The 25,962-nt window shown below is 41.5% G+C and overlaps 1 protein-coding gene across 4 annotated transcripts in view; it reads left to right on the top strand.

The window, feature by feature from the left end:
* ACACA (acetyl-CoA carboxylase alpha) overlaps positions 1-25,962 on the top strand; it is a 239,419-nt gene that overhangs the window by 73,575 nt on the left and 139,882 nt on the right. For all 4 annotated transcript variants that reach the window (XM_047758432.1, XM_047758433.1, XM_047758431.1 and 1 more), the window contains 14 exons: positions 2,393-2,563; positions 3,541-3,702; positions 4,263-4,426; positions 7,034-7,184; positions 8,489-8,592; positions 11,080-11,161; positions 11,602-11,747; positions 13,047-13,197; positions 14,455-14,589; positions 14,924-15,070; positions 15,859-16,047; positions 17,915-18,015; positions 18,805-18,893; positions 24,142-24,266. In XM_047758432.1, the coding sequence (XP_047614388.1) occupies positions 2,393-2,563; positions 3,541-3,702; positions 4,263-4,426; positions 7,034-7,184; positions 8,489-8,592; positions 11,080-11,161; positions 11,602-11,747; positions 13,047-13,197; positions 14,455-14,589; positions 14,924-15,070; positions 15,859-16,047; positions 17,915-18,015; positions 18,805-18,893; positions 24,142-24,266 (1,917 nt within the window). The remainder of the gene's footprint in view (positions 1-2,392; positions 2,564-3,540; positions 3,703-4,262; positions 4,427-7,033; positions 7,185-8,488; positions 8,593-11,079; positions 11,162-11,601; positions 11,748-13,046; positions 13,198-14,454; positions 14,590-14,923; positions 15,071-15,858; positions 16,048-17,914; positions 18,016-18,804; positions 18,894-24,141; positions 24,267-25,962) is intronic.

The raw sequence follows: 25,962 nt of genomic DNA, 5'->3' as shown, positions 1-25,962 counted from the left end.
CCATAAGGCTGAAAAAAATAATAATTTTTATTATTATTGAAAAAGTTTGCCAGCCCTTGTCCTGAGGGGTCCTCATCTTCATGATTAAAGCTAGCTCACAAGAATATTTTCACACTGGAGCCTGTGGGACGGAGAGAGAAAGAAAGGCAAGCATAATATGATCTAGGAGCCACATGTATTACTTCTGCTCACTTTTCACTGGACGGAATTCGGTTACCCAATCCCACCTAGCTGGAAGGAATGTTAAGAATTGTTGTCACAAGCTGGGTGGCCATATACTCAACTGAAATTCAAGATTCTATTACTACAAGGGTGATGCAGAGAAAAAACACTGGAGGGCATTTGACAATTTGTGCCTCATGCTTTCACATCCTTTTTCTCACTCTAGAACATACCTAGCTTCTCCCCAAGGAAGACAGCCCAAAGTCCACCATCTCTAGGCAATGTACAGTCTTCTCTGTTAAATGTGCATGTGGCTTTTCATGGCCCAGTGACCTAAATTCCAAGTTACCTACCCCTTGGGGTTCCTCCTTCCCCCATATACAGTCATGGAATAGGAATGGGATAACTCCCTTTTGGAGAAGGGAAGAATGGGAGAAAAAAATTCAGTAATCACTGGTCCATAGCAATTAACAAATTCTTCTAGGCAGGAATTGTGGTGATTTCCTGCCACGTGGTGGAGTATTAAATACCTCAGTCAGCGCTCTTGCTGCCCTGGTTCTGCTCAGCGGGAGTAAATTCTTTGTCCATCATCCCTCAAGAGAGGTCTTGTTCCATTTTCTCTCTGGTTGTGCTTTGGGGCCCATGACTTCTTTGGCATCTTTCACAGCTCACTCCCTGCTGGTGGAGGATTGGGACCACAGAGAGGACTATGATTATCAGTCATAGGTTTTGAAAGCTCAGGTTTGTGGTTTGTTTAGAAACACAATTCCTTCAAAACTTAGCTAAGTTTCTGGACTCTTTGCTTCTAGTCAGCTGCAGGTAGGAGTAATCATACCCAAGATTTCTGGAGATAGTAACTTTTCCTCTTTATTTACTGCTTTTGTGCTCAGCCCTCTTTTTCTCTTCAATTTAATACTGGCTTCCTTGAGGGCAGCTGAAACTAAAACAGCCCCCTTGATTTGATCTTTGACACCGAGTTTCCTCAGGGTGAGAATCTAAACTTCTGGTTTTAGAGTACAGATCCATTTGGTTTTTTTACATTCTGACTTTATCTGACCATTTTTCTTAGGGCTTAGATTTTTTTTCTTTTTCTGTTTTTTAATGGCTGTACCTGCAGCATATACAAGATCCCAGGCCAGGGATTGAATCTGAGCTGCAGCTGCAACTTACACTGCAGCTGCAGCAACATCAGATCCTTTAACCCACTGTGCGCTGGGCTGGGGATCGAACCTGTACATCTGCAACGACCGGAGCTGCTGCAGTCAGATTCTTAGCCCACTACTCCATAGCAGAAACACCTCTTAGGGCTTAGCTAATGTTTTATCCCCATTCTAAGTTATTGTAGGAGACAGTTTACCAAATGTTTTATTATGTCAGTTTTCCAGTTTGCAGTATCTGTTTCCTTGATAGCTACTACCCTGTTGTTAAGCCAGCATCACATATTTTAATTGTTTTAAATAGCAGCATCCTACCTGTAATAGCTTCTGTATTGGTTAGGGTCTAAGTTAAGCTATTGTAATAAAGAGATCCAAAACATACAACCACCTACATAAGACAGAAGTTTATTTTTCCTTCTAATCATAATCTTAGGTGATCTCTCTAGGGCTGGTAGAACCGTTGTGCTCCATGAGAGCATCTGAGGGTTCAGGTTCTTCCTGTTTTGTTTTGCCATTCTTAGTATGTTCTCATCTTCATGGTGAAATGGGCTTGCACTGTCATGGCCATGTTCCATTCTGCAGAAGGGAAAAGCCAGAGATAGAGGACAAGTGAGCAGTTCCTTTTCAAGACATGATTCAAGAATTATGCATATCACTCACCAGTGTTGACGTCGCATTGGTTAAAACTTAGTCACATTCTGTAAGAAAAGTTGGAAAATCTAGTTTCTAGCTGGGCAGCCATGTTTCAAGGAAGAGTAGTAGAAACACTAGAAACAAGGGTACATTGAAGAATCTGCCACAGGATTATTTTCCTTGCATGTTCTTATGCCAGATAGTTGTCTATGACTCCAAGTGAAAAAGCAATGTTCACCCAGCTTTGAATTGAGTTTGTTATCCATATCCAGGAATCTTGTGTGATAATCAAGAGAGGGTGAAATTTACTTTCATATGGTAAAAGCCTTTGGTGGCTTTTATGCACCCTGATGTTTGAAAGCAAGAAGCTTTTGAAAAGCGGTTGGCCCATCAGGTGGATGAAGTGAGATTCTTATATCGGCTTACCTTTCTTTTTTGAGTGTGCGGTGAAACTGGCCAGAATGGTTGGTTATGTGAGTGCTGGGACGGTGGAGTACCTCTACAGCCAGGATGGCAGCTTCTACTTTCTGGAACTGAACCCTCGGCTACAGGTGGAGCACCCTTGTACAGAGATGGTGGCTGATGTCAACCTCCCCGCAGCACAGCTCCAGGTATGTCAGCCTGATTTTGGCTCAGAGAGTTGCCTAGAGTAGTTTGGAATGTCAGAGGTGCCTGTAAAACTGGTTCTGCTAGCATCTGATAAGAGAAAAATCACCTCCTATCTGAGTATAATGTTCAGCTCTTGTGCTGTATGGCTTGGGATGTGTGCGTTGGCTTTCCTGATGTGGTCCAAATCTAGGAATATTATTATTTTTCCGCCAGATGCATCTGACATAAATGGTCATATTGTAGAAAGAAACTTTAAAAATAATATGTGTTAATTATAGGAAACTTTACAACTTTGTAGTTGTCCTACTCCTTTTTACTAGTATTCTAAATTGGAGCAATTCTACCTTAGAGTATTGGTTGAGGTTTTTCCTGGCAAGAGTGTGGTAGCACACATTTATTTTTATAATGTTTAAAGTGCTATCAATATTATTTTCTCCATTCAGTCAGGAAGCAAATGCTATGTTAGCATTTGTAGTAGTTAATGATGAGCTTGATATTATAACATACTCCTTGCCTACACGGGGAACCACTTCTGGTCCCTAGTGGTCCCTATTAAGAAATCTAGTAAATAAAGATTTATTTACTTCCTTTGTGGTTTGTGGGGATAATTATGAGGTAATTATAACATAATTAGGACATTTTAGCTGTCTGAACTTCGTGGCTAGCCACTGGCACTGACTCTTTCCCTGGATATTTTCATTTTCATTCCTTGATGGAAAAATGACAATTACAGGGAAACTGATGTCTTTTGCATTAGGGATATAGGGACTTTTTAAGGAGTGGGAAGTATTTATCAGCTTATGTATGTTTTGTTTCTAGTAACGTAGAGTTAGTGATTGTAGAATACAGGCTATAAAAATAGGGTGTTTTATGTGATGGATACTAAAATGAAAAATCTTACTGGTAATCTGATAGTTTCCACATATTTTAGGGGAAGTAACTGAGAAAAACGAGTGATGCGTGTTTTATTACCTTTCAGATTGCCATGGGGGTCCCTCTGTATAGAATCAAGGACATCCGAATGATGTATGGGGTATCTCCCTGGGGCGATGCCCCCATCGATTTTGAAAATTCTGCTCATGTTCCTTGCCCAAGGGGCCATGTTATTGCTGCTCGGATCACTAGTGAAAATCCAGATGAGGTAACCCATCCCTTAAAAGGTTTACATCCCACCCCCCCTCCATGGGATTTACTATTAAGATGATATCTGAGGGTATCCATGAGATGTGGGTTCCATCCTTGGCCTTACTCAGTGGGTTAAGGATCTGTCATTGCTGTGAACTGTGGTGTAGGTTGCTGTGGCTGTGGCGGAGGCTGGCAACTGCAGCTCCAGTTTGACCCCTGGCTTGGGAACTTCCATTTGATGTGGGTGTGGCCCTAAAAGAAAAAAAAAATGTGATATCTGAAGACACATCTGAAATATCCCAGGATTTCTCTGGAGAGGGAAATTTATTTAGGCTTCATCAGGGCAGACAAGTAAGTGATTCCTGTTCCATTGGTCATTTAGTCCTTTAGTCACTATAGAGTCCTCAGTGGGTCTGTAGCACTGGACATTGGTTCACAAGCCTTTATGATTTTTGTGCATCATCTCTCTTTTATGTGTATCTGTGATTACATGGAACCTAAACAATGAACATGTGCCCGAATGTTTTCTTCCTTGGAAATAAAATGTCTTTCCCCAAATTCTTTATTCTCCAACAGGGTTTCAAGCCAAGCTCAGGAACGGTTCAGGAACTGAATTTCCGCAGCAATAAGAATGTTTGGGGTTATTTCAGTGTTGCTGCTGCAGGCGGACTTCATGAATTTGCTGATTCTCAGTTTGGTCACTGCTTTTCCTGGGGAGAAAACCGAGAGGAAGCAATTTCGTGAGTATAATAGCATTTGATTGCATTTCAAAAAATAAGCTTGTGCTAATCTTCAGTGAAGGTGTGAGCATGAGAATGGGAGTCATTTATTTACTACAACCCATTGGGCAACCATTTTGAGGAAACATATCTATAGTTGTCCTTGCATTCATATGTTAAATTATGCAGTGTTTGGCAGATGTTTTTCTGTTTACTGCTCTGATCCAAGTATTTTTGCTTACAGGTTTTTTTGATAAACTTATGAAATTGATTACTTTAATGACATCATATTTTTCTATAGAAATAGTATTGTTATTGGGGTGAGGTAGATTCCTGACCAGGAGTTTAGCATCATATAAGTCATTGATAAGATCTGTTATTTGTCATCAAAATAAAGGTATAGCTATAAATGTCCTATCGTCATTTAAAAAAATAAAATAAAACTGCTTCTTACATGAAAAAGGGCATAATGGAGCCGTCCACCTGCTTCTATGAGAGACCTCAGTGTGCTATGAAATATACTCACAGCTTATACAAATATAAAAGGTATATCATCAGTATTAGCTAATATTCTGTTGAATATAAATATTAAATATTTAATAGCAGTTTTGCTTGCCTGAAAAATAGGGCTCTAGGAGATAATTTTGACAGGTTAGATATTTTGGATCTATCCAAAATTGATGTAGTTCTATTTTTTTTTATCATTTTAGTGTTTTATTTATTTATTTATTTTTTAGGGCCGCACCCACGGCATATGGGTGTTCCCAGGCTACAGGTCTAATCTGAGCTACAGCTGCTGGCCTACACCACAGCCACAGCAATGCCAGATCTGAGCCATGTCTGTGACCTACACCACAGCTCACACCAACACCAGATCCTTAACTAACTGAGTGAGGCCAGGGATTAAACCCACAACCTCATGGTTCCTAGTCAGATTCGTTTCCACTGCGCCACAATGGGAACTCCCTAGTTCTTTCTATTTTTTTGTCTATTTCTTTGGACCAAGAGTGTAATACTATTCTCTGACCTTTGAACTGTACACATAGGTAATCAATAAGTATTTGTTTCTAGTGTTGGTTTTTAGAAGTTGGGGAAATATCCATTTTTTTCTGTTTTGTCCTCTACACATAGGTTTCTACACATTTGTTTCTAGTGTTGGTTTTTAGAAGTTGGGGAAATATCCATTTTTTTCTGTTTTGTCTTGGTTTTTTTTTTTTTTTTTTGTTTAACCGAAGAATAGTTGATTTACAATACTGTGTTAATTTCAGGTGTATAACAAAGTGATTCAGTTATACATATATATTTTTTGTCTTCTTGTGTTTTCTTGAGCAGCTCCTGCAGCACATGGAGGTTCCCAGGCTAGGGGTCAATCGGAGCTGTAGCCGTTGGCCTAGGTCAGAGCCACAGCAATGTGGGGTCCGAGCCATGTGTGCGACCCACACCACAGCTCACGGCAACACCAGATCCTTAACCCATTGAGCAAGGCCAGGGCCCGAACCCGCAACTTCATGGTTCCTAGTCGGATTCGTTAAACCACTGTGCCGTGACGGGAATTCCCAGTTATACATATTTTTTTTCAGATCATTTTCCATTATAGGTTATTACAAGACATTGAATATAGTTCCCTGTGCTATACAGTGACTCCTTGTTGCTTGTCTCTTTTATGGATTGTAGTTTGTGTCTGTTAATCCTGTAGTCTCCTCCAATTTATCCCTCCCCTCCCCCTTTCCTCTTTGGTACCATAAGGTTTTTTTTTCTGTCACATGTCACATGCTTTATGAAATCGTAGGGAAGTAGATTTTCTCCCCTCTTAGAACCTCTCCAACACATTGCTTATCTCTCTACTGGTATTTATGGTACTCTGCATGTATTTTTTAAGTAATTATTGTATCCATATTCGCTCTCTTTTAAGAGCCAGGTGTGTGTCTTGAGTCTGTGAGATGCATAATAAATATTTGTTGAAGTAAAGACCTACCCTATTCAGGATGACACTGGGCAGAAATATACAGGGAAAAATCCATAGTATTTGAAATTTTGTGGAAGGTCATTTAACACTTAATCAGGAAGTCATAGAAGAAGCAAGTCATTTTAGTCACAGATGACTAAAATGGAGCTTAAGAAAAAAAACCCGACTCTCACATGACCTGACTTGCCCCAGCCAGTTACCTCCATTGTATGGAAACCTTTAATTTAAGGTATTAGTGTTTGTCAGAATTCATTGAATGGTACACTTAAACATATTTTATTATGTAAATTTTACCTACGTAAAATTTAAAAGAGGTACACGGAGGGGAGAATTATGCCCTAATTCTCATTAGCCAGTAATAAATGAATGGAATGATAGAAACTTAGTCATTGATAACATGTTCTATGTTCTCTATAATGAAATGCATGTGATTTCCTGATGGCCTTCTGGTAATATCCGTCAGACTCATTTTGCTGACTTCTTAGAAATTCTGTCCTAGAATGAGCACACATATATCTGCACCCTCATTTGTTCTTGGGAACTGTCTGTCTCTCTTCTCTCCCTCCTAAGATGCCAAAGGAGTGAAACAATTCTTAGTAATGACTGAAAAAAACACTGAAACATCTGTTGTTGAAACATATCTGCTTCTGTCCTTCTCCCAGAAACATGGTGGTGGCTTTGAAGGAGCTATCTATTCGGGGTGACTTTCGCACTACAGTTGAATATCTGATCAAATTGCTGGAGACTGAAAGCTTTCAGCTGAATAGAATTGACACTGGCTGGCTGGACAGACTGATAGCAGAAAAAGTACAGGTGTGTATTTCTCCGCTTACACAAATAGCTTCTGGGATTGGGTTTTTGCAGGTTTCATGGTGTGATCATTCCATGCCACTAGATAAAATTTATTTGATTCTAATATAAATGGTTCTTGGTCTGTGTGGGAAAATCTAGGAGTTTAGTTCTTGTGCCTGTGTTACAGTCATTTTATAGGTTCTAGTGTTACTTCTATTTGAAGGGAGGCACCCAGGGATTGAAATACTTTGTTTCCTCATTTGATGTCAAATCTGGTTCAGAGTTACAAACTTTTGTATCTACTACCAAGTATTGATGAGAGAGGCCTCATTTATTTATTTACTTATTTATTGTCTTTTTAGGGCAGCACCCACAGTATATGGAGGTTCCTAGGGTAGGGGTCAAATTGGAGCTTCAGCTGCTGGCCTATGCCACAGCCACAGCCACAGCCACACGAGATCCAAGCCATGTCTGCAACCCACACCACAGCTCACAGCAACACCAGATCCTTCATCCACTGAGTGAGGCCAGGGATCTAACCCAAGTCCTCATGGATACTAGTCGGGTTCGTTACCACTGTGCCATGATGAGAACTCCCAGGGGCCTCATTTAATCAGCAGAAGTTACCCCTCATTCCTGAATTGCTGGGCTAAATTGTTCAGGATTTCATGTCAAGTCATTAGATTCATGTAAATTATCTGAAGGTCCAGATTTTTGTTACACACCATTTTTCTTTGAGATTATCAGTAGCCAAATCTTTGTATCTTTTTGAATTTATTTGTGGCAAAAGCTTGTTTTTGAGCTTCTTTTTAATTGGCTCAGTGGATACCTTTGGTGAGGGTTGGGGAAAGGTGTTTTTGTTTTTATTTTTTGGTCTCTCTCTCTTTTTTTTTTTTTAAGGGCCACACTGTCAGCACATGGAGGTTCCTAGGCTAGGCGTTGAATCAGAGTGCAGCTGCCAGCCACAGCCATGCCACATCCACGCTGCATCTGAGACTTACACCATAGCTCACGGCAACGCTGGATCCTTAACCCACTGAGCAAGGCCAGGGATCAAATCTATGTCCTCATGGTTGCTAGTCAGATTGGTTTCCTCTGAGCCATGATGGGAACTCTGGGAAAGGTGTTTTTCATCTCTATTCAAATGAGACTTCTACTCAGATTTTTAAAATAAATGTGTTTTGTCTCAACAATCAGTTCAGCAACAGGATGGAGAGTCTCAATGCCAGCTGATTCTTCACAGCATATTTGAGCTTGATTTAAATTGAGGGGCCATGGTGCCAAGCGACCATGCTTTTGATCTATCCTTTTTTTCTTCCTTTCAGGCAGAGCGTCCTGACACCATGTTGGGAGTCGTGTGTGGGGCTCTCCACGTGGCAGATGTGAGCCTTCGGAACAGCATCTCCAACTTCCTTCACTCCTTGGAGAGGTAGGCTATGCTTCTCATGATCTGTGTAAGCGAACCAATGGTCCTGAGTACAGGACTGACGCTCAGAGGCCCATTCATTCTTCTCTCTGTTCCTGGCAGCTCGTGAGTGCTATTTACTATTCACTGACCTTGGCAGCAGGGGAGAGAAGGGATATATATAGGCCTTTATGGCTGATTTGGGGGCTCTAGGTGCAGGTTCTAGAAATTGGTTTATACCACAGTTAGAATAGGTTTTTTTTTTTTTTTTAAAGTAATGTTTTTTTTTTTTTTTTTGGCTGTACCCACCGCATGTGCAAGTTCCCAGTCCAGGGATTGAACCCATGCCATAGCAGTGAAAAAGCGAGACCCTTAACTTGCTGAGCCACTGGGGAACTCTTAGAATAGGTTGCTTTTTTAAAAACTGGAATCTAGCTAAAGTAAACTTTTAGTTCTGTACAAGTATCAAATCTCTCTAAGCCCTGGTGATGAAAATCTGGTGTGTTTTTTTTTCTCTAGCAAGGAACCCTATATATTTCGTATATTACCTGCAACACCTTTCAGGAATTAGTAGTTGAGGCTGATATTCTCAGTGACCTCATGAGTCTTTCAAGTAGAGGATCAGAGTGTGTGGGGCTAAACTCATTTCCAGCCCTGGTTCTGGAGACTAAGCTCTGCCTTTGAGTCCCTGGAGGAATTGTCCACAAGGCTAATCATTTTAAAACACTTTAATCACAGGCACTTTAATTCCTTCTGTGTTGTTAGACTTATATCAGCTCCCTTTTGAGGCGTCTGAAAGGAAGAAAAGAAACGAAAATTTAAAAATTGAACTGAGATTTCAGCTATTCAAGTCTTACCATAAAGATCTTTCTGTTTCGCTTACGTACTAAAACCTTCATCAACTCCCATTACTCTTCTGTCTCCAAATCCCTCAGTGTGACTTTCACGTCTCTGTATATACATTGGACCTTTTCACCAGTCCAGCCTTACTCATTTCTGTTCTGCAACCTGCAGTTTCTAACGTAGTAAAACGGTTCCCCTGCTGGTGTACAAGTGTGTCACACATAATTTCCTGTACAAGCTCCCCCGTCCTTTTTAAGGTTACTTTACATTTATGTATTTATTTATTGAGCTGGCTCCTTAACCCACTGAGTGAGGCGAGGGATTGAACTGCATCCTCATGGATACTAGTCAGATTTGTTTCCGCTGAGCCATGATGGGGACTCCTAAATTTATTTTTAAAACTTGTGTTTTGAAGTAATTTCAGACTTGTGGAAGAATTGCCTGAATAACAAACAATTTCTATGTATTTTCCCAGATTCACCAGTTGTTAACAAATTGCCCCACTTGCTTTATTGCTCCCTCCTTCAATTATTATCGAAAATCTTTCTTGGTAAAATTTTCTTCCTTGGCAGTGTCTTTCCTTTCCCTTCCACCCAGCCATGGCCTACTGCCTTTTTTTGTTTAGGACCCCAAATATGATTCAGTCGATGGGAGTGGATGAGGGGTGATTGTACTGGGGGATTTTCTGTTTTAAGTTTCAATTTCATTTATTTTTAAGAATAGTAATATAGACAGGGTTCAACATTCAAAAGGCACAGAAAAGTATAGAGTGAAAAGTGTCCTTCTTACCTCTCTTCTCTGGCCACCCAGCTTCCTTCCCTGTAGTCATCCCGTGTTGCCAGTTTTTTCTGTAATCTTTTAGATATATGGTAAATTTATATAAACATATATATGTGATACTTGTTTCTTCCTACTCCCTGTTTTTTCCTTTTGGCCATCCCCATGACATGTGGAAGTTCCCAGGCCAGGAATCAAACCCACACCACAGCAGTGAGCCGAACCACTAAAGTAACAATACCAGGTCCTTAACTCACTGCACCGCAAGGGAACGCCTACCCATTTTTTTTTTTTTTTAAACACAAATGGTGGCATAATCTGAACTGTTCACCATGATTTCACTTGCTTTTTTCACTTAACAGCGTATTATTATTATTATTTTTTGTCTTTTGTTTTTTTAGGGCCACACCTGCAGCATATGGAAGTTCCCAGGCTGGGGTCTAATCGGAGCTGTAGCTGCTGGCCTACACCACAGCCACAGCAACACCAGATCTGAGCCGAGTCTTCGATCTACACCACAGCTCACGGCAGCACTGGATCCCTGACCCACTGAGCAAAGCCAGGGATCGAATCCGAAACCTGGTTCCTAGTCAGATTCGTTTCCACTGCGCCAAGACAGGAACTCCTTTTTTTTTTTTTTTTTAACACTGTATTTTAGAGGGTATTTCATATTAGTGCATAAAGGGCTTTATCTTTCTTTTTAATGGCTGTCAAATATTCACTTGTTTGGCTTTTTCATAATTTATATGTCAGTCCCTTATTGGTGGTCCTTTAGGTTGTTTTCAGTCTTAATATTCCAGGAAATGCTGTTACCAATAACCTTTGAGATTCCCGTATAAACTTAGAGAACTTTCTTGAAGTTGAGTGTCTCTTACACTGTTGTTCTTTCAGGGGTCAAGTCCTTTCTGCTCATACACTTCTGAATACAGTAGACGTTGAACTTATCTATGGGGGAGTCAAGTACGTACTGAAGGTATGCTGAACCCCAGTGCAGCCTCCGCTGTACTTCTCGCTTCTCGCCTCTCTCTCTGTTAGTTTTCTTCCTTTAGGTCAAGCAATGGGGGGAAGTTTGGTTTACCACGGGGCTGGATATTAGTGAAGTCACAGTCATTATCAGTGTCAGGAACCTTGTGTCAAAGCAGTATTTGATGACTCTCTGAAAATGTTTTAGCTGTTGCTCAGCTTCACACGAGTAGCCAAGAAAGGTGGGAGACAGAACCACCAGAGCAGAGATGCAGCCAAGGTGCCTCTCTTTGCTTGCATCAGACACCAGCGCTAAGGGCACCAGTGCCCTGAATCCCTTCCTGTCTGACAGAGCTTCCTTACCTTGGTCCTGAGGGACTGACATTTTGTCTGGGACTTCATCTGGGAGGGACACCCTGACCTGTCCCTTCGGCTTCACATTTCCTACAGGTGACTCGACAGTCCCCTAACTCCTACGTGGTGATCATGAATGGCTCGTGTGTGGAAGTAGACGTACATCGGCTGAGTGACGGAGGCCTGCTCCTGTCCTACGATGGCAGCAGTTACACCACGTACATGAAGGAGGAGGTGGATAGGTGAGTGGCTGTTTGAGGGCCGGTTGCTGGTCCTTGTTTCCACCTTTCCTCCCATCATTCAAGAGTATTGAAAGTGCTAATAATTTAAAACATTGTTTCTCTGCCATTCCAGTGGGAGGAGACAATGAAAAACAAATTTCCTGGAGCTCCTGTCATGGCGCAGAAACGAATCTGACTAGGAACCATGAGGTTGTAGGTTTGATCCCTGGCCTTGCTCAGTAGGTTAAGGATCCAGTGTTGCTGTGAGCTGTGGTGTAGGTCGCAGACGTGGCTCTGATCTGGCATTGCCGTGGCTGTGGCTCCGATTTGACCCCTAGCCTGGGAACCTCCATGTGCTGCAGGTGTGGCCCTAGAAGGACAAAAGACGAAAGAAAGAAAGAAAGAAAGAAAGAAAGAAAGAAAGAAAGAAAGAAAGAAAGAAAGAAAAACAGATTTCCCTTTTTATAAGTTATCACTCTTAATAGTTCCTTTCTTTCCTTTTTTTTTTTTTTTGGTCTTTTTAGGGCCATACCCGCAGCGTATGGAAGTTCCCAGACGAGGGGTTGATTTGGAGCTGCAGCTGCTGGCCTACACCACAGCCACAGCAGTGCAGGATCTGAGCCTTGTCTGTGACCTACACCACATCTCAAGCGATGCCAGATCCTTAACCCACTGAGCAAGGCCATGGATCAAACCTGCATCCTCATGGACACTTGCTGGGTTCATTACCACAGAGCCATGATGGGAATTCCCTTGTTAATGGTTTCTTATGTTTTTGTAGAAATTTTGTATGCATATACAAGTTGTGTATATGTACATACTGTGTTTTTTTAAAAAAATACATTCACAAATAAAAATAGTTTTTAGCTGCACCTTATTTTTTTCCTTTAACATATATTGTAGACTGTCTAACATCAGTCATTCAAGGCTGTTGTGATAATTCAGTGAATTAACACATGGAAAGGGTAGAGAACATTGCCTGGGAGCTGGTAAGGGTTCAAAAAATGTTAGCTATTACAGCAGCATCATCTTCAGGTTTGTTGTTTTCCTAGTGGAGGTGCCTATTCTTTTTAATGGTCAAATAGTATTCCATTAAAGGGACATGCCATAATTTATCTGACCCTTATCGAAGGAAATTTTGGTTCTTTGGCATTGTAAACAAAGATGCAATGAATGCTCTATGTGCGTGTGTGTGTATGTGTGCGTGCGTGAGATAGAATGAAGTTTTCAGGCTTTTTTTCCTAAGATTGAATTTTTCTATCATTATCCTTTACAACTGGACGTGCTTTATTAATGTACATACTCCCACTTATTTCCTAGATATCGCATCACAATCGGCAATAAAACCTGTGTGTTTGAGAAGGAAAATGACCCTTCCGTAATGCGCTCACCTTCTGCTGGGAAGTTAATCCAGTACATTGTGGAGGATGGAGGTCATGTGTTCGCTGGCCAGTGCTACGCTGAGATCGAGGTCAGGGTGATAATTGGGCCTCCAGGTCATGGGAGGGAAGGTGGTAAAAGGGTTGACAGGGACAGACTAGGACTCAAGAGTAAAGGAAGAAAGTGAAAACTAGAAAGGAAAGAGTATGAGTTGGTTTAATTGGGGTTATGAATGTTAAGATTTTAAAAACAAAAAGCTCATAGTTTTTCTTTGACAGATGAAACAACTCTAGCTCTAAAAATAGATACGCAGCATCAGCAGTATCTTCTGTGCAAGTGTTGGTTTTACAGAAGAAAGATGATAGGTAGAATGGGGCCACTAATACACAAGTAATGAAATAGAAATTCTGAGAGAGCCAAGCAGAATGCAGTCCTGGGAAGTCACTCTGTAATAGAACAGATGAAGAAGAGCAAGGAACAGTGTTTAAAGGTGAAAGAATAGCATGTACAAAGAAGCAGAACCAAGAGTACAGTATATTTAGGGAACTGCAAGTACATGTTGATATTGCTTGAGGACAGATTGAGGTTTAGTGGGAAATGGCAAGCAGAGATGCTAAATGATTAATCAGAAATTGCGATCATGAAGGACCTTATAAGACATACTAAGAAGTTTAGACTCTTGAAGGCAGGTGGGGAGGCATTGAAGGATTTTCCATGTAAATGTGATATAAGATTTAGGCTCTATCAGACACAACTTAGAATAGATTTACAAGGAGATCCTGCTGAATAGCATTGAGAACTTTGTCTAGATACTCATGTTGCAACAGAAGAAAGGCTGGGGGAAAAATGTAATTGTAATGTATACATGTAAGGATAACCTGACCCCCTTGCTGTACAGTGGGAAAAAAAAAAAAAAATTTAAAAAGATTTAGGCTCTAGAGTGATTGCTTTTAGTGACCTTGTTGCAGGTGCATAGAGAGTAGGGAAATCTCTTGGGAGGTTTTTAAGTCCTCTAGGCCAGAAATGATGAGGGCCTAAACCATGGAGAGGGTACGGAAGGACGATTTTTGAGGGAAGTTGAAAAGATGTACTTGGCTGTGCTTGCTGACTGGTAGCTAAAGGCAAAAAAGGGAGTAAAGAATGATCCTCAGGTTTTAGTCTGATTATCGTAGGTAGAGTTAGCACGTAAATCCACAGGTATGAGGAGGATACATTGTTCCTCTCTTCTAAGTACCAAACAAGTAAAAACAGAGGTGGATTTGAACATGGGAAACGGGAGATGGCAGGAGCTGTCATTTATCCCTGTAGCTAGCTAGGTCCTGAGAGATTTAAAAATTTTTCATTGTAGGTGATGAAGATGGTAATGACCTTAACAGCTGCAGAGTCTGGCTGTATCCATTATGTCAAGCGCCCCGGAGCAGCTCTTGATCCTGGCTGTGTCATAGCCAAAATGCAGTTGGACAACCCCAGCAAGGTCCAGCAGGTGAGGAGGGAGATACTTTTCCTGTTGCTCTCCAAGCACGGATTACATGGTAGAGGTAGTTTGGAGAGGCAAGAGATTTCAATGCTTGGTTTTCCAGTTTTTCCTTAAGCTTTTTACCCCTGACTTTGTGCCTTATGTTTGTGCCTTTGGCGTCACGGAACTAGAGTTTGCAAGAGTTACTGCAATATTAAGATTCTTCCATTGGCTTTTCTCCTTGTAGCTGCGTGTGGTGAAGGGAAGTCCTGATTTTGCACGAGGAATCTAAGTTGTAATGGTGTGTTTGTACCCTGAATAGAAGGTAGTGGATGACTTGATCTCTCGTTGGGGTTGACAGGCTGAGCTTCACACAGGCAGTCTGCCGCAGATCCAGAGCACAGCCCTCAGGGGCGAGAAGCTCCATCGAGTGTTCCACTACGTCCTGGATAATCTAGTCAATGTGATGAATGGATACTGCCTTCCAGATCCCTTCTTCAGCAGTAGGGTATGAATCCCTGTTCTTGAGGGAGGGAGGGAGGGGTATATGTAATAGGGGACCTGTTTTCCGGGATAGTTTAAAAGTCACAGAGGGATTTGTTTTAGAGGGAGGGAAGAAAAGCTCTTTGTTTGATCTTGAACTCTTTCACCTTTGGGATTCGAAGTCTTTAAATCCTTGCTTCTTATCTGTGTCACTGATTTCACATTTAATTGGGATTTAAACCAGAGAACGAGGGCCATGTGCATGTTTATATTACAATTTCAAAGTAAGATTCTGCAGATTTGGTTCCCAACCACTGCAACATAGCACATATTACAAGAAAGCAAGTCACACAGATTTTTTTGGTTTCCCAGTACATAGAAAAGCTGTGTTTACAGTATACTGTAGTCTATTAAGTGTCCCATAGCATTATGTCTAAAAAAGCACGTCATCTTAATTTAAAAATGCTTTTTTGCGAAAGAATGCTAACCATTATCTGAGCCTTCAATGAGTCAGACATTTTTGCTGGTGTAGGGTTTGAAATATTGCAGGAACTACCAAAATGTGACACAGAGACATGAAGTGAGCACATGCTATTGGAAAAATGGTGCCAATAGACTTGTTTGACATACGGTTTTTACCAATCAAAATCTTTAATTTGTAAGAAAATGCACTGTTTGCAACGTTCAGTAAAGCAGTGCACCAGAAAGCACAGTATGCCTGTGCTATGTGGCAGTGCATTTAGATGTCTCATTTTGTTGGGGGGATTGTGTTCATTTTGTCTGGATCCTATTTTATTATTTCCTCCTCCTCAGGTAAAAGACTGGGTTGAACGGTTGATGAAGACCCTCAGAGATCCCTCCTTGCCTCTCCTAGAATTGCAAGATATCATGACCAGTGTTTCTGGCAGAATCCCCCCCAACGTGGAGAAGTCTATCAAGAAGGAAATGGCTCAATATGCGAGCAACATCACATCAGTCCTCTGTCAGTTTCCCAGCCAGCAGGTATTTATAGAGTGACGTCGGTTTCTACGGGCTGCCCGCGCTAGCTTTCACATCGTGGGATTCCTTCCTGTTTGGATCCTCCTTACTGCCTGGATATTGTGCTTTTGAAGTTTTAAGCATTGGGCCCTTTATGAAACTATCTCACGATCCAAGCCCAACAATGAACATACCGTATGTGAAATGTTAAGTTATCTGTGGTTGTGAGAAAAGCATATTGGCCATGTACCCCATACGGCTTTGTTCTTGGGGGGGTGGGTGTGTGCCCTAATTAGAGGTATTTTTGTGAATTTAAAATACACAGATGGGGGGAGTTCCCGTCGTGGCGCAGTGGTTAACAAATCCGACTAGGAACCATGAGGTTGCGGGTTCGGTCCCTGCCCTTGCTCAGTGGGTTAACGATCCGGCGTTGCCCTGAGCTGTGGTATAGGTTGCAGACGCGGCTTGGATCCCGCGTTGCTGTGGCTCTGGCATAGGCCGGGGGCTACAGCTCCGATTCAACCCCTAGCCTGGGAACCTCCATATGCCGCGGGAGCGGCCCAAGAAACAGCAACAACAACAACAAAAGACAAAAAAAAAAAAAAAACAACACAGATGGGAAGTTCCCTTTGTGGCTCAGTGGTAACGAACCCTACTAGTATCCACGAATACACGGGTTCGATCCCTGGCCTCGCTCAGTGGGTTAAGGATCTGGCGTTGCCGTGAACTGTGGTATAGCTTGCAGATGCGGCTTGGATCTAGTATTGCTGTGGCTGTGGTGTAGGCTGACAGCTGTAGCTCCAATTTGACCCCTAGCTTGGGAACCTCCACATGCCACAGGTGTGTGTGGCCCTAAGGGAAAAAAAAAGTAGACAGAGGGAGTTCCTGCCACGGCCCAGGGGGTTAAGAATCTGACTGCAGGAGTTCCCGTTGTGGCGCAGTGGTTAACGAATCTGACTAGGAACCATGAGGTTGCAGGTTCGATCCCTGGCCTTGCTCAGTGGGTTAAGGATCTGGCGTTGCCGTGAGGTTGCAGACTCAGCTTGGATCCCACGTTGCTGTGGCTCTGGTGTAGGCCGGCAGCTGCAGCTCCGATTCTACCCCTAGCCTGGGAACCTCCATATGCCGCAGGAGCGGCCCTAGAAAAGGCAAAAATAAAAAATAAAAAATAAAAGAATCTGACTGCAGTGGCTCAGGTTGCTGTGGAGGTGCAGGTTTGATCCCTAGCCTGGCGTAGGGTTTCTGAAGCTATGGCGTAGGTTGCAGCTGTGGCTTGGATTCAATCCCTGGCCCAGGAACTTCCATATGCTGTGGGTGTGGCCATACACACACAAAAAATAGACATATATTTGTAGTTTTGTTATCAGAGACTTCCTTACTACTTCAGCAGCCTGAGTTTTACTCTTTACCTATAATCTAAATTTACATGTAGGGATAGAGCCAGACAAGTGGGGAGTTAAAGTTGGACCTTGACCCTAAGTATATCTTGCTTGTCAGGGCCTCTGGTAAAGATGGTAGTTTTTGTTAGGCACTCATTAGTTCATCTGGGAATGGGTGAAGAGAAATAAAACTTGCTTTCTTATTTAACATGAATGAGCCCCTAAACTATGCCCAGTAACTTTTCAGCTGCTCTCAACATGTGAGAGATAGAAATTGTCATGTTACAATTAAGAAGATTCGTAGGAGTTCCCTGGTAGCCTAACAGTTAGGGATCCAGCATTGTCACTGTTGTGGCACAGGTTGAATCCCTGGCCTGGGAATTTCCACGTGCCTCAGGCCTGGCCAAAAACAAAAAACAAACAAAGATTGCTGGTGTTGATACTGTGCAGGCTAATGTTCTGAGTCCCTCTGTTGGGTTGGGCTTCATTTTTTTCCCCTTCTTATACTTTAGATTGCCAACATTCTAGATAGCCATGCAGCTACGTTGAACCGGAAATCTGAACGGGAAGTCTTCTTCATGAACACTCAGAGCATTGTCCAGCTGGTGCAGAGGTAGTTACACACAACTCAATTCCCAGACCTGCCCCCTGCCCTGTATCCTCCTTTCTTCTCAGTAGTCACAAGGAGGTTTACCTCAGGTTTGAGGCAGAGAAGTGAGAAAGCACCTCATATCTTAGAAAATACCTTATGTCTACGAAAAATCGTAGAATTGTGAGCTCTCATTCTCAGTGTTTCTGAAGACTTCTTTCTACTCTGCATCTTTCAGTTATTAAGATAATAATACATAATATTAGTAAGGCACAGAAATCTCATTGTTTTCTTTTTCCTTGCAATTTTGATGAAACTCTTACTTTTCCTTCTGGCACTGGGCCCAGTATGACATGTATTCTTCTTAGCTTTTGGAGCCAACTATTGGACTAAAGGGATCGTCACAGGACCATTTCAACTTTACAATACTCATAAATTTTTCAGATACCCCTTAGCCATTTCCAGGGTGTGGTAATCATTTCTACGTAGCAAATGGGAACTGAAGCAGGGTGTTGCTAGGTTGGGTTATCATGTGGGGTTTTTGGTGTTACTGTTCTCCCTTTTTTTCTTCTATTCCTTTATAAGAAAAAAAAAAAATCTTTGTCTAGGCAGATTTCTTTCTGGCTTGAATTTACATTAACCCGGTTAGTTGATTCTAGGCTGGCTCCTGTCCTGTCACATATTCAGAGGAAAAAAAATTCAGTAGAACGTCTAGAAAGTAAATCTGGGCTCTGGGTGTATTGTTTAATAGTCTGTTATTTAACATTGTTAGCCTGTCGGGTGTTTCACTGGCAACGTCTTCCATCTGCCCAGGTACCGAAGCGGCATCCGAGGCCACATGAAGGCTGTGGTGATGGATCTGCTGCGGCAATACCTGCGAGTGGAGACACAGTTCCAGAACGGTAAGCTCCCTCCTGAGGAGTCTGTGTCCTAGAAGGTTTCCCTTGAGGACTGGGTGACAGCTGAGCCTGTTCACCCTGTCACTAACACTTGATATTAACAAGCTTTCCTCCTTTCCCCAGTCCCTCAAAAACTAAACCTCTATATCCCATTAGCACCAAAGAAAGAACAACAACAAAACACAGCTTGGTGAGATTGTGAATCTAGTGTGCTTCCGGGAAAGAGCTGAGATCATTTTTCTAGTCGAGATCAGCACTCCCCGTTGGCGTCTTGACCTTGCCCAGTGAGAGTTGGTTGAGTCATGACCGGGCTGAAATTGAGAAACCCTATCTAAAGAGCCTGCCTCTCAGCAGCTAATCCACAGATTGAACCACAAGCATTTGAAAAAGGCTCAGATTTTCCAGTGCTTTTCGCTATATCATTTAGGTGGAATTTATCCCTGGCTTTCTCTGTAGAGCTTTGCTAAATGATGTTCCCCGTCCCTAACTGTGAAACACCCTGGCTAAGATCTCAAAGCTACATGCTGCTGATACTGCTTTCTGCCACAAGGTGGCAGTGCAACACCACAGAATTTGAAAGATCACCTGATACTTTCTTTTATCTGTTTTACTCCCTTTTCCATCCTTAAAGAATGATGACAAGCAGGAATACTCAAGTAAATCTTGCAAACTGAATCCAGCAGCATGTAAAATAGTACATCGCGACCAAATTGGCTTTATCCCACTAGTACAAGCCTGATTAATATTTGAAAAACCAATTAATGTCATTTATTATGTAATAGACTAAAATAGGAAAAAACATGGTCATCAGCTTAAGGTATGCATAAAAACAGCCTTTGACAAAATTCAGTATCCATTAATGATAAAATCTTGGCCAAGAATGAGATCAAACATTTTATCATGAAAAGTTCCCCCACAAAATATCTATAGGATACATCATATATAGTGGAAAAATGTTGAAAGCATTCTGTTTAAGATTAGGAATAAGACAGAGACACCTGCTATCATTGCTATTCAGCATCATACTGGATATCCTAGCCATGAAGTAAGAAAGAGAATGAAAAGGTGTAAGGATTGAAGAGGAGTGAGGAAATAAATATGCCACTATTAGATATGATATGAGGTCCAATTGGAAAGCCTCAGCGAATCTACCTATTATTAGAATTATTGAAAATCTAACAAAGTTGTTGGATACAAAAGTCAGTATACAAAATTCAAATTTTATAGTGGAATAGTCATTTCAAAAAGCAGTTTAGGAAAGCATTCCATTTAAATGGCAACCCTTGGAGTTCCTGCTGTAGTGCAATAGGATTGGCAGCGTCTCTGCAACACCAGGACGTAGATTTGATCCACTGCTAGCACAGTGGGTTTAGGATCCAGTGTTGCCATAACTGCAGCTCAGATCTGATCCCTAGACAGGGAACTCCATGTGCCATGGGGCAGCCAAATAAAAAATAAAAAATAAGGAGTTCCATTGTGGCGCAGTGGAAATGAACCCAGCTAGTATCCGTGAGGATGTAGGTTCAATATCTGCCCTTGCTCAGTGGGTCAGGGATCCTGCGTTGCCGTGAGCTGTGGTGTAGGTCGAAGACACAGCTCAGACCCTGAGTTGCTGTGGGTGTGGCCTAGGCTAGCAGCTGTAGCTCTCATTCTACCTCTAGCTGGGGAACTTCCATATGCTGCAGGTGCAGCCCTAAAAAGCAAAAAAAAAAAAAAAAGTAACCTGATATGTGAAATTCTAAGGAATAAGTCTAACAAAAAATTTGCAACTTCTTTTGGAGAAAATTATAATCAGTAAAAATAATTAGGAAGTTATAAATAAGTATCATGGCCTTGAGTTGGAATACATGCTTGCAAAGTGTTGATTGTCCCTGAATTCATCTATAGATTCATTGACATTCCAATAAAAATCTTACTAGTGTGTTTTTGTGCAATTTTTCAAGCTAATTCTATAATTTACATAAAAGAAAGGCAACCAACATTCTTCTAAAGACATGTCCTGTGAAGGTATTTGTCCAGTTAAATATGAACATTTAACATAAAACCATAATAATGAAAGATTGTGGTATTGGACAGATTAATAGGACAATGGAACTCTGAATCTGTTAACCTTGAAGTTGATCCATGCATATATGAAAAAAACTTACTCTGAGACAGAGCAGGTTATTGTAGATCATGAGGAAAGGATAAATAATCCATTGTCCCAGTATCATTTATTGAAACTGGGACAATGGATTATTCACTTGCCAAAAAAAAAAAAAAAAAGAATGAATGAAAAAGATCCCTCCCTTGGCCATACACAAAAATTAATTCTGGATGAGTTGAAAACTTAACTAAAAATATATTACAAAGGCAAGGTTATTAAATACTTGTCATATAAGTCACAGCATGTACAAATTATAAAGGAAAAGTTTGAGTAACTAGACCCGACTTAAGAACTTCTGTTCATGAAAAGATACATGAAGAGACTGAAAATAGAAGCCACAAAGTGGAAGAAGACATTTACAAAAACATAACAAATAACAAAAGATTCGTAGCTAAAATCGATAGAGAACTGTATAGAGAACTTGGATGAACCAAGGTGCACACAGTGAACAAGAGGATGACTCTCAGAAACATAACCATGAGGGGAAGAAAGAAGTCACTGATTCCGTTGCTACCGAGCTGAAAACAGGAAAATGAAACTATATTTGTGATAAAAGGAAAGAAAAACAAAACAAAAGAAAATGCAGCTTGGTGGGTTGTTTTTGAGGAGGAACACTTAGGGTTGTTCAAAGACACTAAAAATGTTCTGTTAAGGTCCTTCCGTGAGTGTTTCATTCTTCTGTTCGTCTCTTTCACAATAAAAAGTTTTTAAAAAGAGGCACTTGGTATCATGATTTTATTTCTGCTTAGTGTCTCTGCTGCCTCTCCCCTGGGTAAATATTCTTTTTTTTTTTTTTTTCTTTTTCTTTTTAGGGCTGTACCTGCAGCACATGGGAGTCCCTGGGCTAGGGGTCAAATTGGAGCTGCAGCTGCTGGCCTACACCACAGCCATAGCAATGTGGGATCTGAGCCACATCTGTGACCTACGCCGCAGCTTACGGCAACACCAGATACTTAACCCACTGAGTGAGGCCAGGGATCCAATCCACATCCTCATGGATACTAGTCGGGTTCTTAACCTGCTGAGCCACAACTGGAATTCTTAAATATTCTTTTTATTTCCCCTGGAATTATGATTTCTGTTACCAAGATATATTTCTCTTGTCACTTCAGAGCCAAGTCTTGGTAGGAGAAATATGAATTTATATAGGACAGCCTTTTAAACTGCTTGCATTTTTTTTTTTCCTCAGTGAGTCTTTTGTGACCCCAAACATTGTGGTCCACTGTTTTTCAAACATATTTAACTTCATTTAGGGGGAAAAAAAAAATCTTATCTCAATCTCTAATATTTAAAACAGACAAAAGCAGAGTTGCTTTGGTGAGTGGTACTCAGTGTTGTAGGAATCCGTGATAAGGTAGTTTGAACACCACCATTCTGGTTTATAATTTGACAGGGAGTCTGAACTAAGGTGATAATCCTTTAGCGTTTGCATGATTTCATAAAATTCTGACCCTTGAGACTATTCAAACACTAATTCTCCTTTACTCGGAAACTTACTTCACAGGTAAGCTGTTTTCTGAAGAACTGAATATTACTCATATCCCATGGTAGATATCTCTGCGGTACACCTGAAGCTTATGCTTCTGTTGCAAAACATAGCTCTGCTAGCCAGAACTAACCTGCCCCTGGGGGCCTTATGCAAGGCCAGTGAAAAGATATGTAACTGCACTCTCCCTATAGACCTTTTGACTTAATGCAAAGCTCTCCTTGATCCATGCCTTAGTTTGGATTTGGACTTTCTAGGCATTGCTTAGCTGTTTCCCCGACTCACAGGGGAAAATGTTGATGCCAGCGGTAGCATCCATCCTTCTTGTGGATATTGAGAAGTTTGTGTGTTTTATTTTATTTATTTATTTACTTGCTTTTCAGGGCCACATGTGCAGAGGTTCCCAGGTCAGGGGCAAATCAGAGTTACAGCCTATATGCCACAGCCACAGCCACACCGGATCCAGGCTGCATCTGCGACCTATACCTTAGCTCATAGCAACGCCAGATCCTTAACCCACTGAGCAAAGCCAGGGATTGAACCTGCATCCTCATGGACACTAGTTGGACTAGTTGGGCTTGTTACCACTGAGCCATAACGGGGACGCCTGTGTGTTTATTTTTGAGCTAAAGGTGTTCCTCCTATTTAGAATGAAACACTTCCAGCCGGGCGCATGTTGAACCAGAAGCTCTAGCTGGGGTAGATGTTTAAGATCGTTGGGTTAGTAGTATTGACATTCTTTTTAAGCAGCTGAACCCTCTCTTCTAAGGAAATCATTCCAGGAAGCTGAATAAGAGAGTTTAGAGTAAGGGTAGGGGGTTGGGATTATCCTCAACAGCTCAGTCTCTAAGATACACCCTTCCCCCTCCTCTCAGATTTTTTTTTTTTTTGTAACGAAAATAAGGTTTAGTGAGGTAAAGTGATTTGTCCAGGAGCACACTGTAAATTGGTAGCAGAGCTGGGCTTTGAGCCCAGGTCCTATACCAGACTGCCAGACTCCTAACCTGGTATTGCTAGACCACACTGCCAGTTCTATACAAGTCATCTGAGAAGATTCTCAAGATAAGTTCTCACTGCTTATCAGGTGAATTATAGATATTAAAAAACACAGGAAGGAGTTCCTGTTGTGGTGCAGCGGCAACAAATCCGACTAGGAACCATGAGGTTGCGGGTTCGATCCCTGGCCTTGCTCAGTGGGTTATGAATCTGGCATTACCGTGAGCTGTGGTGTAGGTCACAGACATGGCTCGGATCCTGTGTGGCTGTGGCTCTGGTGTAGGCCAGCAGCAACTGCTCCAATTAGACCCCTAGCCTGAGAACCCCCATATGCTACAGGTGCAGCCCTAAAAAGACAAACGACAAAACAAAACAAAACAAAAACCAAAGAGCACAGGAAGTTCCCTGTGGTGCATCGGATTATGGATCTGGAATTGCTGCATCTGTGGCACAGGTCACAACTGCAGCGTGGATTTCACCCCTGACCTGGAACTTCCACATGCCGCAGGTACAGCCAAAAGAAATAAAGAACAAACCAACCAACCAAAACCAAAACAAACAAGTAGCATGTAAACGTGAACATTCCTACATGGGCGAGCACCAGTTCTTCTTGCTACTTGCAGGTCACTATGACAAATGCGTGTTCGCCCTTCGGGAGGAGAATAAGAGTGACATGAACACTGTCCTGAACTACATCTTCTCTCACGCTCAAGTCACCAAGAAGAATCTGCTGGTCACAATGCTTATCGTGAGTACCATTTCCCAGAACCTGCAAGGATGGTTGCCGATAATGAAAAAAGCATTTCTCCTTCCAGTGGCTGTGGTCAGGAAAAGCTCCTGTCTTTTGTGATTGTGAGATGAGTGGGGTTTGGGCAGTGGATTAACATTTCCTCACATCTGTCTTTGTTCCTGACCTGAAGGAACCTGTTCCAGTCAGGAATGGATTGTTCTGCCAATTATGCATATAATCTTACAAGAGAATTCCGATCTCTTGACTCTACTTAGAGATGCCCTATGCTTCCCCATTCCTGTTGTCGCTCATGACAGTAGCTGTGAAATTCAGTCTTATCTAGCCTGTGTACATTTCCATCATAACTCTTGTTCATTCCTTGAATGTCAGCAGTGGCACTCAGATCCAAAACTTAAAAAGCAACTGTTAGAAGTTGTGTTAACGGTCCTCCTCCACCAAAGACACTTCAATTCATTCTGCATCTTCCTTGGTCCCTTTCTGTTTTATTCATGTGGTCGTCTAAGCTCAGATGCATTGGAAGCACATACATGTTCTTAGCTCCATAACCCCGTAATATGAGAATTAGTAGAAAGTAGGAATGAGAGGTGAGACTAGTTAACGTGAATAGGAATGATGTTCATTTGACCGGTGGGTAGAATTTTTGTGGACTTAAGGAATTTTAATGTTGATTTGTAAATTGTCCACTCCTGGCTTTTCCTGGTTAATTCTAGGAATCAGAGAACAATAGACCTGTACTTAGAGGCGCCCCCACCCCATGAGCAATTGATTGCCTTGCTGCGTGTTTGTCTTTTTTGGGAGACTGTGGTACCTTTTCACTCCCATGGTTTTCTTTCTTGTCCCTTTGTGGACTTGGCATTCTTGGTACCTTAATTCTATCATTTCTTCTTGAAGGAAAAAGAACTCAGATTCTTTTGTATACATCTTTTTATATAAATCCAATTCTTTTATATAAATCTTCACTGCTATTTTGTATTTCATGTTTCAGAATGAAGGGAAACTACCCACCTCACATCTCTGGTTAACATCAGAGCCACTCATTCAGTTATCTGCCTCACTGGCTAACTCCCGAGGAGGTAACGTTTTTTAGAACAGCCGCTTTTAAAAATATGTATTCAAACTGATAGAACCCTATAAACCAACTCTAATGGAAAAAATAAAAATCATTAAAAAAACCCCACATGTAATCACAGGGAGCATTCGTTACCGTTGCTGCCCTAGAATGGCTAGATGGTGGGAAAACCAGAAGTTTCATTTGAAAGGAAAACAAAAAAAATATCAGCACACATGTAATATTTCAACTTCTGCAAGTGACAGATTTCAGCAACGAAGTGATATTATCTGTGGCAACCTGCTGATTTTCTTTTCTCAATCAAAAGAGGGAGGAAATATCTGAGCGATTAGATTTCTTTCCTTAAATTTTAATAAAAGAACTGCTCATTTTCATTTGGATAAAGCCAAGATTTCTCTGGCAGAAAAAGGTAATGATGAGGGTGTGGAAGGATCTGTCACTTTGGACCTAGAATGGGGTAGAATTTGCCCTTTTGGGAAACTAATTATGGTGAGTTTTCATTTTATTATGATTACCTTTTTAAGGACTTAACAGTTTCTCTGCACTAAAAATAGACCAAAGCCCAGAATCCTTGGAGCAGCAGAAGAGTAATGATCGTCCAAGACTGTCGCTGGGTTTCTTAAA

Source organism: Phacochoerus africanus, chromosome 14 (assembly GCF_016906955.1).
Source record: "Phacochoerus africanus isolate WHEZ1 chromosome 14, ROS_Pafr_v1, whole genome shotgun sequence".
In the NCBI taxonomy this organism is placed as follows: Eukaryota; Metazoa; Chordata; class Mammalia; order Artiodactyla; family Suidae; genus Phacochoerus; species Phacochoerus africanus.
The sequence above is the reverse complement of the archived record's forward strand: the minus strand, read 5'-3'. Positions and strand labels throughout refer to the sequence as shown.